The sequence below is a fragment of the Podarcis tiliguerta genome (genome assembly GCF_965153285.1).
Source record: "Podarcis tiliguerta genome assembly, chromosome: 8".
NCBI classification, from domain to species: domain Eukaryota; kingdom Metazoa; phylum Chordata; class Lepidosauria; order Squamata; family Lacertidae; genus Podarcis; species Podarcis tiliguerta.
The window spans coordinates 11,834,374-11,859,984 of NC_139541.1; the positions used below are offsets into that span (position 1 = coordinate 11,834,374).

A 25,611-nucleotide genomic window follows, 5' to 3' on the forward strand; every position below is an offset into this window, starting at 1 on the left:
CCCAGGGATGGGTGAAATTGTCCATCTCGCTTTCTTTCATTTTTCCAATCTTCAGTTCTCTGCATTGCCACATCAGTGTGCAAAGTGTGATGTGCGTCTTTAAAATGCCTTCGTGAAAATTTCACCAGCAGTTCAGTGTGGATTTCTCCCAATATATACATTTATGCGTTCAGTTTCCCCTATTATTATTATTTTTGCAAAGCCTGTGTTCCCTAATATTTACATTCCCCCATATGGTTATTTTTCCACATATATTTAAATTTCACAAGAATATAGGAAAAAGCCAAAGGGGGGCCATTTAGTCCAGCCTCCTCTTCTCACAATGGCTGACCAGAAGCGCCGAAGGAAAACCCACAAGCAGGGTTCTCTACTTTTGAATGCCATCTTCGTTTTATCGTATGCATTTTTACGCACACTTTACCTCAGCATATGCATTTTTTGGTACACATGGCTGGAGAAGTGCATTGCAAAATATGGAAAAATGCAAATTTGGAAGGTGGGCTGCATTACAGTTCCTGTCTTGTTTTGGAAAATGTGAATAAAACAGATTCTTCTTTAAACAAATCCATCCCCCCATTCATTAGTCAGGCTGACAGAAAACAGTCACTTTGCAAAACAAACAAACACCGGACTGCAGAGGTGCAGATTTCCTTTTCATGGAGGCCAAATTTCACACTAAGAATCACAAACCCCAATAGCAATGTGGCCTAACACACCAGTCACACTCCTGTCGCCTCTTGGATTTTAAGAAGTCAGTTATGAACAATCGCTTGGTTGACGTGGATCAAAGTCACTCCCTTTTACCCGCTAACAAAAACATGTTTTTAAAAAACTGATCCTTTTAAAATAAAACCTCCACACCTCTTTATAATCTTCCGGGAGCGATCGCAATAAGGAAAAAGGAAGATGTGAATTTATTTCTCTCTGACTGACAAGGGGAACGCTGTTAGTGTGACCTGTGTCATTACACTCTGAGGTAAAATTTGAGGTAAAATGTGATGCTGAGCCAGATATTTATGGCCATTTCTATCCTAACCACACAAGAAACCAAATTCCATAGCGATTATGAACAAACAACTGTGGTTAGCTAAACTGAGGCGATCTAGAGATAAAATAAAAAGGCACAACTAAGGTTTTTCGGTTTTTACCTCAGACATGGACAGGGGGCATAGATTGCTCTCCTGACCTAAAAAACAACCATGAAGTAAAATGGGAGGATTACAAAATGCTTCGGTTCATGAGGCTGTTTTACCAAAATAAATTAACAACAAGATAGTCGATTTCCCCCACTATTGTCGGTTAAGGTTATTTACTTTGCTTTATTTTTCAGAAAGAGGGCGTCCTCCTGGTGCTGAGAGACTAGAACTTCTGTCATTCATACACATACACTTTCAAATTTATACATTTCATTAGCTTTACAATCAATTTATCGTTTCAAAATTTGACTTCCTCCCCCTTCTTTCTGTGGTTCCTTAAATATATTTTTAATATCTTCTGTATATCCACATTAACTTAATGTGCTCGTTTAATCATCTACTTTAAATATATACTCTTACAAACCTGTAGGTTACTACCATAATCTTGCTAATGTTTTTATCTGTTTACAATTTATCTGTAAATATTCAATAAACTCTTTCCATTCTTTTATAAAGAGTTTGTTGTCTTGATTTTTTTTTCTTCCAGTAAGTTTCGCCATTTCTGCATCTTCCATAAGTTTTTGTATCCATTTTTCCTTTGCTGGGACTTCTGCTTCTTTCCACTTTTGGGCAAGTAACATTCTTGCCACTATAGTAGCATACATAAATAAATTTCTATCCAGTTTGGGTAGTTCTGTTCCCATAATTCCCAAAAGGAAAGCTTCTGGTTTCTTTTAAACAAACATTATTTTAAACATATTTTTCAATTCATTATACATCATATCCCAGTAAGCTTTAACTACTCCAAGACCACCACATATGATAAAAAGAACCTACTTTCTCTTTACATTCCCAACACTTATTTGATTTGGATTTACAGTGGTGCCTCGCAAGACGAAAAGAATCCGTTCCGCGAGTCTCTTCGTCTAGCGGTTTTTTTGTCTTGCGAAGCAACCCTATTAGCGGATTAGCGGTTTAGCGGCTATTAGTGGCTATTAAAGGCTTAAGGGATTAGCGGATTAGCTGCTAAAAGGCTATTAGCAGCTTAGTGCCTTAGAAAAAGGGGGTGGGGAGCGAAAAAAAATCGCAAGACATTTTCGTCTTGCGAAGGAAGCCCATAGAGAAATTCGTCCTGCGAAGTGCATTGAAAAACGGAAAACCCTTTCGTCTAGCGGGTTTTCCGTCTTGTGAGGCATTCGTCTTGTGGGGCACCACTGTATACATTTTTGCCAGTTTACTCGGTGTTTGATACCATCGATATATCATTTTCATATAATTTTCTCTTACACCGTAACATGCTGTAAATTTTATATCCATATTCCACAATCGTTCCCATGCTTCCATATCTATATTATGACCAATATCTATTGCCCAATGTATCATTAAGGATTTTACTTGGCCTCCCGTTCCAATAATATTTTATACATTTTAGACAGCACTTTTACATTACATTCCAAAAGGTCTCTCTCCCTTTCTCTTTAAATTTCCAACATTTGTTGCAACTCCCCTCATTCCCAACCATTGGGCCGTGATGGCTGGGGATGAGGGGATTTGGAGGCCTGCAGGACGCCATCTTGGCTGCAGCTGCAGTAGAATATAGTAAAGGCCATGAGGAGAACCTACTAGATCAGGCCAATGGTCCCCCTAGCCCAGCGTCCTGTTCTCACAGCGGCCAACCAGATGCCCATTTTGTGGGAACCCCACAAAAAGGACCAAGCGCAACAGCAACAGTCCCCACTCATGATTCCTAGAAACTGGTATATAGTCCTCTCCTCCATGAGTCTGTCTTTTAAAGCCTTTCAAGTGGGTGGCCATCACTGCTTCCTGTGGCAGTGAGTTCCACAGTTTAACTCTAGAAGTCCTTGATTCCATCTGTCCCGACTCTTCCGTCATTCAGCTTCAGTGAATGTCCGCAACTTCGGGTGTTCGAAGAGAAGGAGAACAAGCTTCCCTCCACCCGCTTTCTCCACACCACACGTAGTTTTATAAACTGTCATGTCGCCTCTCACACGCCTTTTCCCCTTGATCATTTGGGTCGCCCTTTTCTGGACCTTTTCCAACATCCTTTTTGAGGTGAGGCGACCGGAACAGTACACAGTATTTCAAATGCGGTTGTGCCATAGATCTGCATGGCTGCATTTATATGTGAAGGCTACCCTGAGGCAAAAACCAGAGTGAAAGCTCTTGCTTGCTAAAGGTGCAGTTCCCACATCATGGTGGTAAACAGGTAACAGTTTGCCCTGACTGTGCCTCTGAGGGCTCCTTCGATCCTTCCCAACTAACGAGCGAAGGAAACAAACCCTGCTCCCTGGCTTAACATTAAATCTAGCATAGAGGCATAGAATTGGAAGGCACCCCAACGGTCATCTAGTCCAACCCCCTGCAATGCAGGAATCTAAGTTAAAGCATCCATGGCAGATGGCCATCCAAGCTCTGCTTAAAAACCTCCAAGGAAGGAGAGTCCACCACCTCCTGAGAGAGTCCGCTCTGCTGTCAAAACAGCTCTTACTGCCAGAAAGTTTTTCCTGATATTTGGTCAGAATCTCCTTTCTTGTAACTCGAAGCCATGGGTTCGAGTCCTACCCTCCAAAGCAGGAGAAAACAAGCTTGCTCCATCTGTCAAGTGACAGCCCTTGAGATATCGGAAGATGGCTATCAAATCTCCTCTCAGTCTCCTCTTTTCCAGGCTAAACAGACTCAACTCCTTCAAGTTTTCCTCATATGGCCTGGTTTGTTAAATGGGGGGGGGGGGGGAATCTCGGCTGCAAAAATCTTGGCTCTCTGGGATCAAGTCTAGTTGTTATTGATTCACCAACCTAGGTTTTGAGTTTTCTTTCCTCCTGGCACAAGGCTGGCAGAGTCAAAATGACCAGAAAGATGCTGTCCCGGCAAAATATTAATGGTGATTGTGTGAAAAAGAAGGTTGTATGATGCGAGGCAAAAACAAAACCAAAAAAACCCTACTCTGAAGTAGCAGTAGGGCCCTTCTGGAAGATCCATTTTATTGTGCATTTGTGATGGTTTGGGCTTGTGACCGTATTGGAGCAGTTATAAGCAATCCCAGTCTCCATTGTATTTGCGCCTTGCTGAGTTTTGGGGGCTTCATTTCCAATGCATATCCCATAATTTACAGTTGAAATGGGTATATTTTCACCCTGTTTCCATTGTGCTAGAACCCATTGGAAAGCAATAATGTGGTAGCAGTTGGAGAAGCATTGTAGAACAACTAATAAAGCTAGGTTAGTGTAGTGGTCACTGCAGATGGTGACAGCAGTCACAAAATTAAAAGACGGCTGCTCCTTGGGAGAAAGGCAATGGCAAATCTAGACAGCATCTTAAAAAGCAGAGACATCACCTTACCAACAAAGGTCCGTATAGTTAAAGCCATGGTTTTCCCAGTAGTGATGTATGAAAGTGAGAGCTGGACCATAAAAAAAGGCTGATCACCGAAGAATTGATGCTTTTGAATCATGGTGCTGGAGGAGACTCTTGAGAGTCCCATGGACTGCAAGAAGATCAAACCTATCCATTCTGAAGGAAATCAGCCTTGAGTGCTCACTGGAAGGACAGATTCTGAAGCTGAGACTCCAATACTTTGGCCACCTCATGAGAAGAGAAGACTCCCTGGAAAAGACCCTGATGTTGGGAAAGATGAAGGGCACAAGGAGAAGGGGACGACAGAGGACGAGATGGTTTGACAGTGTTCTCAAAGCTACAAACATGAGTCTGACCAAACTGCGGGAGGCAGTGGAAGACAGGAGTGCCTGGCGTGCTCTGGTCCATGGGGTCACGAAGAGTCAGACACGACTAAATGACTAAACAACAAGTGTAGTGGTTAGAGTGTCAGACTGGGAGAGACCCGGGTTCGAATCCCCCACTCAGCCGTGAAGCCAATTGTCTTAAAATAAATGCATTTCCAAAGAATTCTACAAAGTGCATCTCAGCTCATTTCTAAACTGAGGTCACATCTGATCAGGAATCACACCCTTTAGTCAAACATGACAGAAGTTCAGAAAAAGGAAGTCTTCATTCAGTAGATTTTTAAATAAGAAATATATGTCTGAAAATCACTTGTTACTCATCTAGTCCAAACCACTGCAATGCAGAAGTCACAGTTAAAGAATCCCTAACTGGTGACTATCCACCTCTGCAAAAAACAAGCTTGCTCCATCTTCTATGTGACAGCCCTTAAGATGACTCTCTCCTTTTTTCTCAGTCTCCTCTTTCCAGGCTAAATATACCCAACTCCCTCAAACATTCCTCCTAAGGCTTGGTTTCCAGACCCAGATAATCTCATTCACCCTCCTCTGCACACATTCCAACTTGTTAATATCCTTCTTAAATTGTGGCACCCAGAACAGGACACAGAATTCCAGATGTGGTCTGACTAAGGCAGAATAGAGGAGTACTGTTATTTCCCTTGCTCTGGACACTAGACTTCTGTTGACGCAGCCTAGAATCATATTAGCATTATTTGCTGCTGCATGGCCTTTTGACTCATGTTAAGAGGGGGTCTTCTAAGACCCCTAGATCCTTCCCATCCTATTCTTTTATGTATAATTGATGCCCAGCATGATTTCCCTGGAAAATATCCCTTCTTGCCCATAAGGATGATTACTCCAGTCATCCAAAGGGAAATCAATTGGCAAGTATATGAGGAGATAGGATTCTGAGCATGTGCAGAGTTGCATACATCTGGGTACGGCTGGGGATGTAGATCAGACAAGTGATTCGCTCATTTTCAGCATAAGAATATGAGAAGAGTCCCAGGGCAAAACCTAAAAACAGGACCTGAGCACAACAGCAACGCTCTCCCCACCTATAATCGCCTCCCCCTGGCATTCAGAGACAAATGGCCCCTGACAGGTATAGCCATTGCCAGCCTTTGTCCTCCTCCATCAAGTTGTCCAATTCTCTTTTAAAGCCATCCAAGTCGGTGGCCATTATTGCCTCCTGCGGCAGCCAGTTCCGTAGTTTACGTAAGTGCCGTGCAGAGACTTGATGGGTCTTTCCGCCCTTGATGGGTGACTAAGGACCAGCCTCAAATGTCAGGCGGAAATGAAAGGCCTCCACCCATTGATTTATCTGGGTGCTGTTATTGACACACCTCACTTGTCACGGAAGAACAAGAGATTTTCCTGTTTTACAAGTTGCAGCAGCAACCAGGAACCAATCTGGAGGGGGTGGGTAGTTCCTGGGTGGCCATTGTAATGTGGGTGGCACTGTGGTCTAAACCACTAAGCCTCTTGGGCTTGCTGATTGGAAGGTTGGCAGTTCAAATCCCTGTGATGGGGTGGGCTCCTGTTGCTCTGTCCCAGCTCCTGCCAACCTAGCAGTTCGAAAGCACACCAGTGCAAGTAGATAAACATTTACCACTGTGGCGGAAAGGTAAAGAGTGTTTCCATGTGCTCTGGTTTCCGTCACGGTGTTCCGTTGCGCCAGAAGCGGTTTAATCATGCTGGCCACATGACCTGGAAAGCTGTCTGTGGACAAACACCGGCTCCCTCAGCCTGAAAGCGAGTCACCTTGGACTGGACTTACCCGTCCAGGGGTCCTTTACCTCCCCCCCCCCATTGCAATGCAGATGTGTATCTTAATGGGGGGAAATGCAATGCAGATGTGTATATTAATGGGGGGAAATGCACTGAAATGCGAATGAATGTTCATGGGGGTACACACACACACACCCAGATCTGGAAAAGTGAAGAACTGAACTTGAAAAAAATGAGAAGTGGAAAGAAACCGAAATTGACAGGGTTGGATGCAACTAGGTTTTATTCAAAGTAGACCCATTGCAAGGGGTTGGACTAAATGACTCTTTGAATCCCTTCTGTCTCCACAATTCTTTGACATTAATAGATCTAAGTCAATCATGGTTGTGGATTTCAATGTGTCTACTCTGTGTAGGACCAGCATTAAAAAGGTAAAGGTACCCCTGCCCGTGCGGGCCAGTCTTGACAGACTCTAGGGTTGTGCGCCCATCTCACTCAAAGAGGCCGGGGGCCAGCGCTGTCCGAAGACACTTCCGGGTCACGTGGCCAGCGTGACATCGCTGCTCTGGCGAGCCAGAGTCGCACACGGAAACGCCGTTTACCTTCCCGCTAGTAAGCGGTCCCTATTTATCTACTTGCACCCAGAGGTGCTTTCAAACTTCTAGGTTGGCAGGCGCTGGGACCGAAGAGCGGGAGCACACCCCGCCGCGGGGATTCGAACCGCCGACCTTTCGATCGGCAAGCCCTAGGCGCTGAGGCTTTAACCCACAGCGCCACCCGCGTCCCCAGGACCAGCATTAGCTACTACTCAAATGTTTGCCCACAGAACCTGCTGGGTCCAGTCTTTTCACCTGCACCTACATGCCTCCCAACAGGGAATAATTCAAAAAGTGGACTGACTCTGGCCCACAAAAACTTGTCACACACAGTGAGCTTCATGGCTGTGTGGGGATTCGAACCCTGGGACTCAGCTACATTGGCAAAGGAAAGGCGCTTCATATGGCGCTGTGGAGTTCCGCTTTTGCCAACCTGATTTCTCAAACAAAGTTTACAACGCGTTTAACTGAAACACTTCTTTGGTGTGTCTAAATCCAGCCCTGGTCCAACACTAACCACACCACACTGGCTGTCAGAATACGTGTGTGTGCTTAGTTTTACATAACTTACTTTTCTATGACTGTGGCTTGATGCCTCGACGTCGTAAATACCGGTTAGAATCATAGAATCATAGAATCATAGAGTTGGAAGAGACCACAAGGGCCATCGAGTCCAACCCCCTGCCAAGCAGGAAACACCATCAGAGCACTCCTGACATATGGTTGTCAAGCCTCTGCTTAAAGACCTCCAAAGAAGGAGACTCCACCACACTCCTTGGCAGCAAATTCCACTGTCGAACAGCTCTTACTGTCAGGAAGTTCTTCCTAATGTTTAGGTGGAATCTTCTTTCTTGTAGTTTGGATCCATTGCTCCGTGTCCGCTTCTCTGGAGCAGCAGAAAACAACCTTTCTCCCTCCTCTATGTGACATCCTTTTATATATTTGAACATGGCTATCATATCCCCCCTTAACCTCCTCTTTTCCAGGCTAAACATGCCCAGCTCCCTTAACCGTTCCTCATAAGGCATCGTTTCCAGGCCTTTGACCATTTTGGTTGCCCTCCTCTGGACCCGTTCCAGTTTGTCAGTGTCCTTCTTGAACTGTGGTGCCCAGAACTGGTTAATCCGGGTCTGTTATCCAGTCCCATTAGAAGCGGCTGGCAGTGTTGAACCCTTTGCAATACTGAGCCCAAAGCAAGCAGACCTTTGTGCTCTAGAGGCATAGACAGACGGTATTTCCAATGCAGATTTTATTGCCATTATATTTTCCTCTGTGCTTGCGTTCTCCTGGTCTTGTGACTCCGGCCCTAAACTGCAAGACAAATCCTTTGGAGATGGGCGTGTGGAGTCTGCCAGCCTCACGTCCCTGATTAGACGACATCCTCATCTCCATAGATCTCCATCGTCCTTATAATAGGATGTTGGGCAACGCTTGAGTCTCGGGCGTCGGCTGTTCTGTAGGTAATTTGTCACAGACGCTAACTCTCCTGAGCCAGGGAAAGTCTTGGGATGGGGTGTGTAAGGTCAACGCTCGCCAGTAAACCATATCCTTTTGTGGTGGTGTGGGTTTTTTTGGGGGGGGGGGCTGGGCACCAAATCCAAATGAAGCCTTCCAGGTCTAAGGGAGCTGGGCATGTTTAGCCTGGAGAAGAGGAGGTTAAGGGGTGATATGATAGCCATGTTCAAATATATAAAAGGATGTCACATAGAGGAGGGAGAAAGGTTGTTTTCTGCTGCTCCAGAGAAGCAGACACGGAGCAATGGATCCAAACTACAAGAAAGAAGATTCCACCTAAACATTAGGAAGAACTTCCTGACAGTAAGAGCTGTTCGACAGTGGAACTTGCTGCCAAGGAGTGTGGTGGAGTCTCCTTCTTTGGAGGTCTTTAAGCAGAGGCTTGACAACCATATGTCAGGAGTGCTCTGATGGTGTTTCCTTCTTGGCAGGGGGTTGGACTCGATGGCCCTTGTGGTTTCTTCCAACTCTATGATTCTATGATTCTATGAGGTCTGAGGGCCTCGCCCAAGGAAGTCAAGACTGCATGACCTTCTAAGATCACGTAAAGATCTTATAATTACGCAATGACCATAATTAGGGCTGCATTGCAAGGATCAGCTACCTACCGCAGGCCTGCAGCCCCAGGGATGCTGCCCACAAGGCAATGAAGGCCTTGGGCTGAAAAGGTTGTTGTGATTCCTGCACTGCCGGGGGTTGGGCTAGATGACCCCTGGGTTCCCTTCTGAGTCTATAATTCAGTGACCTCAAAAGCTGCTTTATACAGAGTCAGACCCTTAATTCGTCTAGCTTCTGAAATATTCAGGATTTCTTTAGCTACTGGAATGCCCTCTTCTCTTCCCCCACCCAGTGGTGTAGCGTGGGTTGTCAGCACCCGGGGCAAGGCAAGTAATTTGCGCCCCCTAACCCGTGGATTTTAGCACTGATTTTAGCACTGCGAGTGCGAGCGCCCCCCCCCCAGATGTTGCGCCCGGTGCGGCCGGCCCCCCCTGCACCCCCCACGCTACGCCACTGCCCCCACCTAATGGAACTCATGCAAGATTTGATCTTGAGCTGCTCTTCTGCAAATGGAATGGCTCCTTGCATTCCCAGAAGGAACTGCGATCCAGTAGAGGCTGCCAGTTGGGGAAGGAAAGGCAGTTTCTTGTTGTTAGTCAAGCATGCAACCTTCCTCACTGTTCTGTTGGGTTCCCTGCTGCCGCCCCCGAGCAAATTCAGGGAGAATGCGCTGCAAAGGGGGTGACAGATCAGGGAAAGTTGCATACCCTCCAACATTTCAAAATAGGGACATTCTATTCTACATCAGGAATAATAATAATAATAATAATAATAATAATAATAATAATAATAATAATTTATTATTTATACCCCGCCCATCTGGCTGGGTTTTCCCAGCCACTCTGGGTGGCTTCCAACCAAATATTAAAATACAGTAATACATCAAACATTAAAAGCTTCCCTAAACAGGGCTGCCTTCAGATGTCTTCTAAAAGTTTGGTAGTTGTTGTTCTTTTTGATATCTGGTGGGAGGGCATTCCACAGGGCAGGCACCACTACTGAGAAGGCCCTCTGCCTGGTTCCCTGTAATTTGCCTTCTCGCAGTGAGGGAACCACCAGAAGGCCCTCGGAGCTGGACCTCAGTGTCCGGGTAGAACAATGGGGGTGGAGACGCTCCTTCAGAAAAGGGGGTGGAAATGTGTGAGGGAAGGGATTGTGTACAACACTTTCAACAGATAAATGGAATGAAGTAAGATTTTGGCTGGAAGTTGTCTTGATATAATAATAATAATAATAATAATAATAATAATAATAATAATGGTGGAAACTGTGAGAATGACCAGGAACATACCAGAGTGTAAATCCTATTGAACTCAGTGGGACTTAGTTCTGAGTAGGCAGTGTAAGGAATAAACACTTCACATGTTTCCTAAAAAAAATGGCTGGCTGCTGAAGCTTTGCAATTAAATAATTTAAAGCAGATTGGCCACTTTTTCCTTCAAAATTATAGAGAGGGCTTTTTATGCCAACTTCAGCTTTTCCTTCATTTGCTGAAGCTATTTTATTTTCAGTATAAACAGGAATCATTTTTTACACCGACATTCATTTTTAATTGTTCTCCGAGACATAGAGGAAAGGGAAAAGGAAAAGGGGGACATTCCAGGATCAAATCGGAAACCGGGATGGCTTCTGTAATTTCGGGACTGTCCCTGGAAAATTGGGACACTGGACGGTATGCAGAATGGGCTGCTTTGAGAACAGGATGCTCAGCTGTAACTCTGCAAGGCTGAGAAAGACAGGGACTCACCCCCAAGCCCATCCAGTCAGGTTCATGGCTAAGTGGCAGTATTTGAACCTTGGTTTCTCTCAGGTCCTAGTCTGCTACTCTAACCATTAGATCACACTGTATTAGGCCCTGTAAACAGCACAATTATTTTTTAGTAAGGAATGGGGAAAATTTATACCGTATTTTTCGCTCTATAAGACGCACCAGACCACAAGACGCACCTAGTTTTTGGAGGAGAAAAACAAGGAAAAAATATTCTGAATCTCAGAAGCCAGAACAGCAAGAGGGATCGCTGCGCAGTGGAAGCAGCAATCCCTCTTGCTGTTCTGGCTTCTGGGATAGCTGCGCAGCCTGCATTCGCTCCATAAGATGCACACACATTTCCCCTTACTTTTTAGGAGGGAAAAAGTGAGTCTTACAGAGCAAAAAATACAGTAACTTATCTTAAAGGCCATTGTAAATAGTTAAAATCGTTTGTATGAATGGAATATCACTTGTAGTTTAATGGTGAATTTTGGATATAATGGAAGGGGTAAAGGGTTTGGATTGTCATAAAAGATGTGGGAGGAAATGATTAATAATAGGACCCACAAAGGGAAGTCCAGGAGATTCCTTGGAATCTGGTTTTTATGTTTGATGTATCTCTGTAAAATTTTAAGTTGAAAAACCAAATAAATAAATTAAAACAGCAGCAGCAGCACAATTATTGTTTGGATAATGCCTTTGTCTATATCACTAGACACATTTGCAATGATAATAATAATGCCAATAAGAAAACATAACAACAATTCCTTGTTTTGCCAAATGTCAGGGCGAGGCGGCTCTCACAGAAATGACCTGAAATGACAGTGCTTTCCTGAAATGGACAAATGTTCTCTGGTTAAGAAATCATTAGTCACCCATTGCAATCAGAATTTCTCATTTTGTTGTGGTGGAGGGAGGATAGTCATCCTTCTAAGAAAACACACTTTCTTCAGAAATGACGGGTGACAAAGAACTTGTAGTAACTGTAACATAAAATGCAAAGGCTGAACTAGATGACCCCAGGGAGTCCGTCCAACTCTGCAGTTCTCTGATGCACTGAATGCACAAGGTTGGCAAGTACACCAGAGGGTCATCTGTTCTAGCCCAGCTCTCTACATTGCAGCTCAGTATGCTGGACCATAAAGACCATAAAGAAGGCTGATCGCCGAAGAATTGATGCTTTTGAATTATGGTGCTGGAGGAGACTCTTGAGAGTCCCATGGACTGCAAGAAGATCAGACCTATCCATTCTGAAGGAAATCACTGGAGTGCAGTGGCGTAGCGTGGGGGTGCAGGGGGGGCCAGCCGCACCGGGCGCAACATCTGGGGGGGCACGCTTGCACTCGCAGCTCTCTGAGTGCTAAAATCCACGGGTTAGGGGGTGCAAATTACTTGCCTTGCCCTGGGTGCTGACAACCCACGCTACGCCACTGCTGGAGTGCTCACTGGAAGGACAGATCCTGAAGCTGAGGCTCCAATACTTTGGCCACCTCATGAGAAGAGAAGACTCCCTGGAGAAGACCCTGATGTTGGGAAAGATGGAGGGCACAAGGAGAAGGGGAGGACAGAGGACGAGATGGTTGGACAGTGTTCTCGAAGCTACCAGCATGAGTTTGACCAAACTGCGGGAGGCAGTGGAAGGCATGGGGCCACGAAGAGTCGAACATGACTAAACAACTAAACAACAACAATGCTAAATGCCATTCCAGAGGAAGCACTATTTATTATCATTATTGCTACAACAAAACAAATCCCAGAACTTAGCTTTGGCACAAGAAACAGAAGCAGCAACATCTCCAAGCATGGAGAGACCTCTGCTTGAAACCCCTGACAGCTGCTGCCAGCCAGTGTAGACGGCACTGAGCTAGATGGATTCTACACAAGGCCGCTTCCTTTGCACAGAGAGATCCTGGGTAGAGGTGCCAACAGAAAAATCAGGTTATTTATGTATGCTGCTACTGCGGCCCATGTTTTGTTAGCCCTCCAAAATGGAAAGCGAGCAAGGTCCCAACTAAAGAAGAATGGCAACTTAAGTTGACAGGATATGTACAACTTGCAGACTTAACATATAGAATAAGAGAACAAGAAGAACATACGTTTAGAGAAGATTGGAAAACGTTTATTGAATATGTGGGAAGTAATTGTGTACAGCTGAAAACACTGGCGGCATTAAGATAAATTCAACAGCATAAATAAGTTTTGATTGATGCAATAATTGAATACGGATTGGTATAGTTTTTGCAAAATATGCAGGGATTTATAATATGTAAAATGGACCATGGAAAGAGAAGGGAAGTCATTGATATCTTGAGGATGTAAAATGAGTACAGTGGTACCTCGGGTTAAATACGCTTCAGGTTACATGCGCTTCAGATTACAGACTCCGCTAACCCAGAAATAGTACCTCGGGTTAAGAACTTTGCTTCAGGATGAGAACAAAAATTGTGCTTCGGTGGCACGGCAGCAGCAGGAGGCCCCATTAGCTAAAGTGGTGCTTCAGGTTAAGAACAGTTTCAGCTTAAGAATGGACCTCCGGAATGAATTAAGTACTTAACCTGGGGTACCACTGTATCTTAAATTGTAAAACAGAAAACTTATCAAAAATTATAGGAAGGAAAATCACCTCCTTTCGGTGACTGAATATTACAGCCAACTCCTAGGGGTTAAGGGGTCTTCATCCCAACCCCCAAAAATATTTTGAGGCCCACCCACTAGTTGATTGGCATTGCCATTCAAATAGTGTGCACGCACTCCATTATGCGATCGATTATGTGGCTCGGGGCTTACCAGCCCTCCCGCTAATATTTTATTCAAGTTGGCACACCTGAGCAGGAGCGACAGGCTGCCAGCTTAGTAGGAACCATAAAGCAATTAGTTTTCCAGCTGGAGATAAGGAAGGCGATGGGGTGGGGGGTGGGGAATCCTTACGGAGCAAGACAATTTGGCTCCAGAGAGGGAGGGAGGGAGCAGTCCATCCACTTTACCCAGCTGGAAGGATAAATAAGTCCACCCACGCGCCTTGCTCCTCTCTGCCTCCGGCTAACTGCTAGACCAAAGGTAGCTCTCACCTGTGCGCCTCACCTGAGTGCGCGCACACCAGACTGGCAGCCCTTGCCGCCGGAGCGCCCAACCCAGCTGCAGAGAGCCAGGAGGTGGGATTACAACCCCGGGCAGCCTATCGCCTGGCACGATGCAAAGCCCCGGGGGTGGCGCCCGCTGGCCCGTGGCTTCTTAATCGCATCATCAGCATCGGGGCTGCAAACAGAGCCAGGCGCAGACTCTGCTGCCCAGGAGGGAGAGGAGAGACGCACCAGGCGCAACGGAGGCGCAGGGACCACCCTCGACATGTCAGAACAAAGATGGGTCCGACTGTCCACCGAGGAGCCCACCAGCACCGTCTATGTGCTGGGCACAGAGATGTCACTCGATGTCTGCGGGTAAGGAAGGCAATTGCCCTTATTCGTTTGCTCAGTGGTGGGGATTCTCCGGCCTCTGGAGCATGCACAGAGGGCCGAAGGGAAGGCGTAAAATCTTGCTGAACGGTGCATGATGCGGGAAGTATTTAGCAAATATAGCAGGCATCAACCCAAATCATCTCCGAGTCAGCCTGCTATATTTCCCTAAAAACAGGGAAGTTTTTAATGTTCGATTGGGTTTCTGTATATGCTGGAAGCTGCCCAGAGTGGCTGGAACTACCCAATCAGATGGGTGGGGTACAAATAATAATAATAAAAATAAATTTTATTATTTTTACCTCGCTCATCTGGCTGGGTTTTCCCAGCCACTCTGGGCAGCTTACAACACATAAAAAACATGTAAAACATTAGACATTAAAAATATTATGAAATTATTATATGGGCTGTGACTTTCAGTGCCAGCTGTGGGAGTGGGTTTGCAGGGCTGAGTCCTGGTCCAGATCATGGGCCCCAAAGGGTTAACATAATGTGTCTGGAGCAGACTCAGATTGAAGCTGGGGAGAGTCCAAAATGTATTGGGGGGGGGCACAGTGTGTGTTTAAAGCTTGCTATTTCCCCCAGTGAATCCTGGGAACTCTAGTTTGTGCAGGGTTCTGGGAATTGCAGCTCTGTGAAGGGTAAACTACAGTTCCCAGGGCAGGTTACACAATTAAAAAACAATTTTAAACAACTTAGTCACAGAAATAAGATGGGTCCTATGTTGTGGAGCCACACGTTGCACAATTTCAGAGGCAAGATTTGTTTTAAAGGAGTGAGTATGTTCTCCAAGAGTGAGTTCTAGTTTTGAGTTTTTGTGTTTGGTCAGGTTATAAAAAGAAAACCATTTGTTTAAATATATCACAACACATTTTCTTTCTGTCTGCACCCTATCAGGTGTTGTATAGACCTGTAATTGATCCCACCAGCAGAGAATCGAAAATGTTGATGGGGGATTTGGGGGTAGTGAGGATTGTAATTGATCCTTATTTGATTCGCAAAAAGCATAGAATTTAGACTACAGACAATCTTTATTGATAATTTCCCCCCTGATGGGTCAGGATTCCACCTGATTTGCTTCTGTTGGGCTTAGATGCCTTCTCATCAATGATTTGTCCAACACACACATTTCAGAGCCTTTCTGCCTCACTTTCCTAACTTCAAAAAGTCTCCTTTTAAAAAGTGGATTAGTTACACTGTTTATTTTATAAACTTTATACACTGCTTTGATTGTTTGAGGACAAAACCTCAAAGCGGTTTACAAAAAAGATAAAGCAACAAAATTATCACCAAGAAAAATAAACAACCATAACTTAAGACTTTTGAAAAGTCAAAATAACATTCGACTAAAAACAGATCAAAACTCACATTGACATTTCTAAGCATCTGGGGAGGCTTGTCCAAAGGAAAATGTTTTAGCAGGTGCCGAAAAGGGGGGGGGGTGAAGTCGCCTGCCTGATATCAAGTGGCAGGGAGTTCCAAAGTGCAGGTTCTGCCACACCAAGATTGAGTTCCTACAAGTGTGGAAAGGGTGTTATGTTGCAGCTATAACACTGCCAGTTCCGCCGACGGAAGGGCAACAGAGTTCTTCAGTCCACAAATTTCTGTGCTTGAGAATCCTCCCCCCCCCCGCACCCCGCAAAAAAAATTACTGACAAATACTATATACTGTGGTGGAAACCTGAGTTTACAAAATGTGGGGTAAATCTGAATGCCCAGTGGTGTGGAGGCAACCATCATTCCCAAAGTCTTTTCTTATGAACATAAGAAGACCCTGTGTCTCGTCTAGTCCAGCTTCCTGTTCTCACAGTGGCCGGGCAGTTGCCGCAATGGGGAGCCCACAGCAGGATCCGAGCAAAAGAGCCCTCTCCCCTCCTGGGGGTTTCCAGCAACTGGTGTTCAAAAGTATTGCCACCTCTGACTGTGCAGGCAGAGCAAGCCATCGTGGCTAGTATTATTATCCAAAATAGTCACCATGAATTTGTTCAATCCTCTTTTAAAGCCTTCCAATTTGGTGAGCATCCCTGTGTCCTTTTTTTTTTTTTTTACAAATTATTTTTTTTATTGATATTGCATATATTTACATAGGAACAAATACAAAATTCATAGCATAACCTACGCATATCACATCAAATCCGCAAATTATAAATATAATACAAAATTATTTTAGGCTCTGCCGAGCCTTAGACTTCCTTCCACACTTTTGGTAAGTATCAAATAAATTTTACAATCTCGTATTTTGTCTCTTTTATTCTATATCATTTGCTGTTAGAGTTAATTCAACCCCGCCAGTGTCGTCTGGAATTTAGTTCCAAGATAAGTCAGATATTTATTCCAATTATCATGAAATTTCTGTTCGTCTTCATCCCTTAGTCTTCCTGTTATTCTAGTGAGCTCGGCATAATTTATCACCTTAACCTGCCAATCACTTATACTGGGTATATCTTCTGTTTTCCAATTTTGTGCTAGCATAATTCTTGCGGCTGTGTCCTGTGGGAGCGAGTTCCATAGTTTAACTCTGCACCGCATCAAAAAAAATCTTCCTTTTATCCATCCTGATTCTTCCAATATTCGGCTTCATCCTGGCTTGTAGCCATCAGTAGGCTCCTCCTCCATGAATTTCCTGTGGCATATTCTCTGTCCTTCTGGGGAACAGAACTCCTTCCCTTGTTTTGCTCACTCTGTGCCCTTTAACAAACAAAGCCAGTGATGGCAATGAACTCACAACCTAATCTGAAAGTTTAATTGGCAAAGGGTGATGCCTGCAATGAGCCATTTGTTTTGCTCTGTTGAGCTAAAGCCACCCAGCTAGCTCATTCCCAGATTGCTCCCCTGCGTGCTTCCGGAGGAAATAATAGAATCATAGAATTGTGGAGTTGGAAGAGATCCTAAGGGTCATTTAATCCAATCTCCTGCAAGGCTGAAGTCTCAACTAAAGCATCCATGACAGATGGCCACCTGATCTCTGCTTCAATACCTCCACTGAAGGAGAGTCCAACTTCTGAGAGAGCCCGTCTCACTGTCGAACGGCTCTTACTGTCAGAAAGCTCATCCTGATGTTTAGGCGGACCCTCCTTTCTCGTAACTTGAATCCATTAGTTAATTTCTATTCCACCTTTCCATTAATCCTCACAACAACCTTGTAAGGTAGGTTAGGCTAAAAGTGAGTGACTGGCCCCCACGGCCACCCAGTCAGCTTCCTGGCGGAGTGGGGATTTGAACCCTGGTATCCTATGTCCTAAGGGATGTGGGTAGCGCTGTGGGTTAAACCACAGAGCCTAGGACTTGCCGATCAGAAGGCCGGCAGTTCGAATCCCCGTGACGGGATGAGCTACCGTTGCTCGGTCCCTGCTCCTGCCAACCTAGCAGTTCGAAAGCACAGCAAAAAGTGCAAGTAGATAAATAGGTACCACTCCAGCGGGAAGGTAAACGGTGTTTCCATGCGCTGCTCTGGTTTACCAGAAGCGGCTTAGTCATGCTGGCCACATGACCCAGAAGCTGTATGCCGGCTCCCTCGGCCAATAAAACGAGATAAGCACTGCAACCCCAGAGTCGTCCGCAACTGGACTTAACTGGACCACATGGCTCTCCAGAGCAGGAGAAAACAACCTTGCTCCATCTTCCATGTGACAGCCCCTCAGATATTTGAAGATGGCTATCATATCGCCTCTCAGTCTCCTCTTTTGCAGCTCCTTCAACCATTCCTCATAAGGCTTGGTTTCCAGACCCTTGATTCTGGTGGCCTCCTATGCCACATTTGCGGGAATGTTTGGTGCACAGAATGCGGTAGGTAGCCATGTGGTCTGCCATAGTCAAAACAAAATAAAAAAATAGAGACATTAATAGTTACAGGTAGGTAGCCATGTTGGTCTGCCATAGTCAAAACAAAATAAAAAAATAGAGACATTGGATTCTTATCTCATTATACATGATATAGCTATTTTTAGCCATCTCACCCCTTGCTTTTTCCTGTAAGACCAACTGCAGTCGTTAACAGTCGTCAACAGGTTTACCACACCTATCAGCCAATCACCCATTCCCGCCACCCTTCTGAGTAATACCGCTCCCCACCCTCTCACTATATATAAGGGTCTGGTGACTTCTGTTTCAATGTATCTGAAGTGTGCATGCGCACAAAAGCTCATACCAATAACAAACTTAGCTGGTCTCTAAGGTGCTACACTCCTGCCAACCTAGCAGTTCGAAAGCACGTCAAACTGCAAGTAGATAAATAGGTACTGCTCTGGCGGGAAGGTAAACGGCGTTTCCGTGTGCTGCTCTGGTTCGCCAGAAGCGGCTTAGTCATGCTGGCCACATGACCCGGAAGCTGTATACCGGCTCCCTCAGCCAATAAAGCGAGATGAGCGCTGCAACCCCAGAGCCGGTCACAACTGGAACTAATGGTCAGGGGTCCCTTTACCTTTAAGGTGCTACTGGAAGGAATTTTTTTATTTTGTTTCGACCAAGGCAGAATAGTGTGGTAATATTACTTCTCTTGATATAGCCTATACAGTAATAGCATCCCCCCCCCCGCCCACACTCACTGCTGCTTCCCCTGTTGACTCATGTTACACTTGTGGTCTACTAAGACCCCAGATGCGTTTCATATGCACTACTGGCAAGACAGGTATCCCCATCTTATATTTGTGCAGCTAGTTCTTTCTGCCTAAGTGCAGAAACTTACATTTGTCCCTATTATTTTTTTTAAATCCATCTTGATATTTTATTAAGGATTTTCTTGTTTTACAGAAGTAAGTGTAATGTCTCGTATTTCCCCCCCCCCCCCATGTAACATTTTTACAAATCCATTTCATTTGTTGAGGCATTAGGGGGAGAAGAAAAAAAAAAGAAAAAAAAGGGGGGTGGAGAGAGGGAAGATGGATGGGGGTGGGGTCGGGTGGCGGTGTTTCTATTATGTTTAATGTATGTAGAGTTTGGTGTCAGCGTTGCTTGTGTTGTTCACTTGTGTTCCTTTGGTGGTGAGAGAGGTTGGGGTTGGCCTAGGGTGTGATTGTTTGCTTGTGATTTGGCTGTGGTGATCTTTGTTTTTGTGTGTGAGTGGGGTGGGTGGGTGTTTTGGATCAGGTTAGCCATATTGATTTGTATGCTGTTGGTGGATTATTGTCATTGTCCTATTGGGCTGTGTATGTGATAAAGGGGAGCCATACCGGGGTGAAGGTGTCTTCTTCTGTTTGTCCCCGTGTCAGTTTCAGTTTCTTAGTTAATTTTTCTAGTAGGGCTGTTTCCCATACTATTTGGTACCATTGGTCCATGCTTACTCCTGACAGGTCTCTCCAGTGTCTGGCTATGATGCTTCTGGCTGCTGAGAGTAGGTGGGTTATGAGTTCTTTGTGGTGTAAATGGGCATTGTTGTCTTGGAAGATGTTTAGTAGGGCCAATTCTGGGGTGATGTCTATTACTTGCTTAGTTATTTTACATATTTCTTGTATGGCTGTTGTCCAGAATAGTTGGATTTTGGGACACTCCCACCACATGTGGAGGTATGTGCCTTACATTTGTCCCTATTGAAACTCATTTTGTTAGTTTGGGTCCAGTTCTCCAATCTGTTACGGTCATCTTGATTTTGTCTTCTGCAGCGTTAGCTACCCCTCCCAGTTTGGTGTCATCTGCAGATATGATGAGCACCCCCTCAATTCCTTCCTCCAAGTCAATTATAAAGAGGTTGAACAACAATGGGCCCAGAACAGAACCCTGAGCCACCCCACTTGTCACTTTTCCCCAGGATGAGAAGCAATCATTAGTGAGTGCTTTTTGGGTTCGGTCAGTCAACCAGCTACAAATCCACCTAACAGTTATCTCATCCAGCCCACATCTTAGCAGCAAGAATATAATGGGGGATTTTGTAAAAAAAGCCTTACTGAAATCAAGATGTGCTATGTCCACAACATTCCCCTGATCCACCAAGCTTGTAGTTCTATCAAAAGAAGAAACAAGATTCATCCAGCCCCCTGCCATTCTGCCATTAAAACAACAACTTTATGATGTGGAGAGCGGTTTGACAGTGAAACAGACTCCTTTGGAAGATGGCAGGCTCTTATTCCTTGGAGGTTTTTAAAACAGAGGCTGGATGTTAATCTGTCAGAGATGCTTCTGTTGTGGCTCCTGCATAGCAGCAGAGGCTTGGATTCAATGACCCTTCATCTCTCTCCCAATTGTACGGTTCTACGTTTCTGAGATTTTGCTGCCCCCACCGACAGTGCTTGAACCCCCCCCCCCAATTCTCTAGTTTGCCGTGAATTTAAGACATGAAGTTGGTATTATCTGGACAATTGACTTATTTGGGCGGCTGTATTATGGTCTGAATAGGGACGCGGGTGGCGCTGTGGGTAAAAGCCTCAGCGCCTAGGGCTTGCCGATCGAAAGGTCGGCGGTTCGAATCCCCGCGGCGGGGTGCGCTCCCGTTGTTCGGTCCCAGCGCCTGCCAACCTAGCAGTTCGAAAGCACTCCCGGGTGCAAGTAGATAAATAGAGACCGCATACTAGCGGGAAGGTAAATGGCGTTTCCGTGTGCGGCTCTGGCTTGCCAGAGCAGCGACGTCACGCTGGCCATGTGACCCGGAAGTGTCTCCGGACAGCACTGGCCCCCAGCCTCTTGAGTGAGATGGGCGCACAACCCTAGAGTCTGTCAAGACTGGCCCGTACGGGCAGGGGTACCTTTACCTTTATTATGGTCTGAAATGAATGCTTTTTAATGTTAGTGATGCATCGATGGGTGCTTTTGCTGTTGCACAATCCCCCTAGCTGTCATTGGGCACTAGTCAATTCTGTTTGACTCAGAATAGACCTATTGCAATTAAAAGACCCAACTTACTTATTGATTGCGTTTCTACTACTCATTTCCTCAAGGGGTTCAAGGGGTTGTGCCCAGGTTTCTGATCTCTTTTAAGCCCCACAACAAACCTGCAAAGTAGGTTAGGCTGAGTGGCAGAGACTGGTTCCCAGCAAGCACCATCACTGTATGGCTGATCTATTGTTGTTTTGGGGGTGAGCCTGGCTTAATAAAATAATAAATAATATTTTAATTTCTATTCCACCCATCCGGTTGGGTTTCTCCAGCCACTTTCATATATGCTTATAGTATATATAAAAATACAACAATTCAGACAGATATTCCCAAGTGTCAAAAAAGGTTATTTATGTGTGCCACTACTGCGGCCCCTGTTTTGGTAGCCCCAAAATGGAAAATGAGCGAGGTCCCAACTAAAGTTTGGGAATGGCAACTTCAGCTGACGGAGTATGTGCAGCTTGCAGGCTTAACATATAGAATAAATGTCCAAACTTTTTTCAAAGAGGGCCAGATTTGATGAAGTGAAGGGCCGTGAGGGCTGACCAAAACCAACGTTGTCGAGCTTTTTTAAGGGTTAGAGTTGTTGAGGTTTCTTTAGGATTTTACCCCAGGAAATAAACATGGGGGCTGTTTAGGACATGCCTGGAATAAGATAACAAGGAGGACCTAGGTTATGAGAATGTTGAAAAATGTTTATTGAATATATACAGAAAAAATGTGTGCACTTGAAAACATTGGCAGTGAAAATAAGTTTTGATGGATGCAATAATGGAATACTGAATGCTTTAGTTTATGTAAAATATGCAGGGATTTATGATATGCAAAATGAACCATGGAAAGAGGAGAAGGGAAGTCATTTATATTTTAAGGATGTTTAAATGAGTATTCAAAATTGTAAAACAGAAAATTTAATAAAAATGTGTGTGTGTGTGTGTGTGTGTGTATATATATATATATATATATATATATATATATGCACACACAATCACACCAAACATCAAACAGAATATCCTATACAAGCAACAAACAAACCAATAAATCAATAGAAACCAATAATAATAACAATAAACAGTTTACAGTTATACCCAAATAGGTGGGTGATCATTAGATGTTCTGAAAACTCTTCCTCAATTTCACACACACACACAGGTCAAAACAGGGCACATGGCCCTCTGGCTGAAAACTTTCAGCCACCCTTGCCTTTCCTGTCTATGTGAGAACGAGTTAATCCTTTGTGGAATGGCGGAGGCACGCCCTCTGCTGCAGCTGAACTTCAGTTGCCCTTGGGCACCTCTGTAAGATATCTAGCCTCATCTGGAGGAGTCTGACTTCCCAATCAGCCCAACAGCAACACAAGCTGAGCAATCCCAAGGGACCTGGCCACCCATGGCACATGAACAAAAAACTGCTGACTCAACAGCCACCACCTGCCACAAGGCCAGAGGTTGGGCGGCGCTGGACCTAACTGGTTGAATCTTCCTCCCAGACGTCAGGCACACAAAGGGCAGCTCACAAGCAGCCTCTCTGACCCATACAAGTGGGGCGCTCAGCCACCCCCCATCCTCTGCTCAATTTGATGATGGCAATTTCAATAAATAATAATAATATAATATATTACCCGACCCATCTGGCTGTATTTCCCCAGCCACTCTGGCTGGCTTACAACAAATTATTAAAAATACAATAAAAAAAACTTCCCTAAACAGGGCTGCCTTCAGATGTCTTCTAAAAGCCAGATAGTTGTTTATTTCTTTGACATCTAATGGGAGGGCATTCCACAGGGAGGGTGCCACTACTGAAAAAGCCCTCTGCCTGGTTACCTATGGGACGTGGGTGGCACTGTGGGTTAAACCACAGAGCTTAGGACTTGTCAATCAGAAGGTCGGCGGTTCGAATTTCCGCAATGGGGTGAGCTCCCATTGCTCGGTCCCTGCTCCTGCCAACCTAGCAGTTCGAAAGCACGTCAAAGTGCAAGTAGATAAATAGGTACTGCTCTGGTGGGAAGGTAAACGGTGTTTCCATGCGCTGCTCTGGTTCACCAGAAGTGGCTTAGTCATACTGGCCACATGACCCGGAAGCTGTACGCCGGCTCCCTCGGGCAATAAAGCGAGATGAGCGCTGCAACCCCAGAGTCGGCCATGACTGGACCTAATGGTCAGGGGTCATAGAATCATAGAATAGAATCATAGAATCATAGAGTTGGAAGAGACCACAAGGGCCATCGAGTCCAACCCCCTGCCAAGCAGGAAACACCATCAGAGCACTCCTGACATATGGTTGTCAAGCCTCTGCTTAAAGACCTCCAAAGAAGGAGACTCCACCACACTCCTTGGCAACAAATTCCACTGTCGAACAGCTCTTACTGTCAGGAAGTTCTTCCTAATGTTTAGGTGGAATCTTCTTTCTTGTAGTTTGGATCCATTGCTCCGTGTCCGCTTCTCTGGAGCAGCAGAAAACAACCTTTACCTGGTTACCTATAAATGCATCTACTACTTGATTGTGTACAATAATCCCAACCATCCCGCAAAGTGGCTTTGAAAAAAAAAAGCAATAAAATGTTCTATATGAAAAACTACCAATAAACTTTTAAAATGTTAAAATAGCAATGGATTAAAAGAACAGATTAAAACTCTCACCGGCTTTCTAAGCATCTGGGCAGGATTCTCTAAACAATGTTTTAAGTAGGTGACAAAAAAATTATACTGAATGGACCTGACTGGTATCAATGGACAAGGAGTTCCGAAGTGCAGATGCAGTAATCAGTAAACAGTTGAATTCTTAGAAATGCAGCATGAGTATGATATGGCAGCTTTACAATGCCAGTTCCACCCATGGAAGTAGCTCAGTGGGCATATATGGAGTAAGGCGACCTCATAAGTACTGCAAACCAGACTCTGACTCCCATCAGTCCTGGCAGCCAGCATGGCCAATGATCATGGATTACTAGGGGAGTTATAGTTCAGCAATATTCAGAGAGCTGAATCCCTGCTTTAGAGGAAGGCAGAGGTAGTTGTAATGGAAGGTAGCTGTGAGGGGCAGTAAAGGCAACTGATGGCCCAGTTCACAAACAGGGAGCCTTTAGCCCTCCAGATGTTGTTGGACTCCAATTCCCATCAGTCAGAGATGCTTCGCCAGAGATGCTGATGGGATTTGGAGTCCAGCAATCACAGGAAGGCCTCAGGTTCTCCATGTCTGGGACGGTGATAAATAGGGGCAGTAAATGCAAGTGATGGTTTAGTTCAGGGCTGGGAAAGCTGTAGCCCTCCAGATGTTGCTACCTTTTGAAGATGACTGGGATACTACAACTAATCCAGAAAGTGGCAGCTAGACTGGTGACTGGGAGTGGCTGCCGAGACCACATAGCACCGGTTCTGAAAGACCTACATTGGCTCCCAGTACGTTTCCGAACACAATTCAAAGTGTTGGTTCTGACCTTGAAAGCCCTAAATGGCCTCGGCGTCTCCACCCCCATTGTTCGGTCCAGCACTGAGGGCCTTCTGGCAGTTCCCTCACTGCGAGAAGCAAAGTTACAGGGAACCAGGCAGAGGGCCCTCCCATGAGATGTCAAGGAAATAAACAACTATCTGACTTTTAGAAGACATCTGTTTAGGGAAGTTTTTAATGTTTGATGTTTTTAATATTCCTTTGGGAGCCACCCAGAGTGGCTGGGGAAACCCAGCCAGATGGGTGGGGTATAAATAATAAATTTTTATTATCATTATTGTTATTATTGTTATTATTATTCAGCTCCCAATTGCACAACCTCTTGGGGGCCACGGGTTCCCCAGTCTTGTCGTAAACTGAAAAAAAAACCATTCCTGTAAATATGTGGCGTTGTCCCAGCCAGAGAAGTCAAGACGGAGCAGGAATCCAGGCTGGGTAGAACGTAAGAACAGGATTAGGTCAATGGGGGCCCACCTAGTCCAGCCTCCTGTTCTCCCAGTGGCCAAACAGGCAAGGAAACCAGACAAGGATAGGAGCCTGAGGGCAACTCTCCCCTACTGTGGTTTCTAGCAACTGGTATTCAAAAGCATTGCTGCTCCGACTGCAGGCCCAGCAAAGCCTCCACAGAGAGCTGAGCTAATCAGTCTGGGCGTGAGCTGGTTGCAGGATAATGAGCGGCAGAGATTGGATGTGCCCGCGATCAGAGCCCGGCATGGGGGATGTGTTGAGACTTGCCAGCTGGGCCTCTTAAGAGGATCTGAATGTGCAGGCATCAGCAGGCAATGACCCGCAGCCACGCTTATCAGGGGGCTAGGGTTCCGATCCAGGTTACAGGAGCCTCCCAGGAAAAGGCAGGGTTGC

General features: G+C 45.2%; 1 protein-coding gene across 1 annotated transcript in view; it reads left to right on the forward strand.

Annotated features, from left to right (window-relative positions):
* The first annotated feature begins 14,096 nt into the window (after positions 1-14,096).
* Positions 14,097-25,611, forward strand: part of LOC310683704 (protein-arginine deiminase type-3-like) — a 35,472-nt gene continuing 23,957 nt past the window's right edge. Inside the window, exon 1 of the mRNA XM_083454017.1 lies at positions 14,097-14,484. Within this exon, the coding sequence (XP_083310143.1) occupies positions 14,393-14,484 (92 nt within the window). The 5' untranslated portion in view covers positions 14,097-14,392. The remainder of the gene's footprint in view (positions 14,485-25,611) is intronic.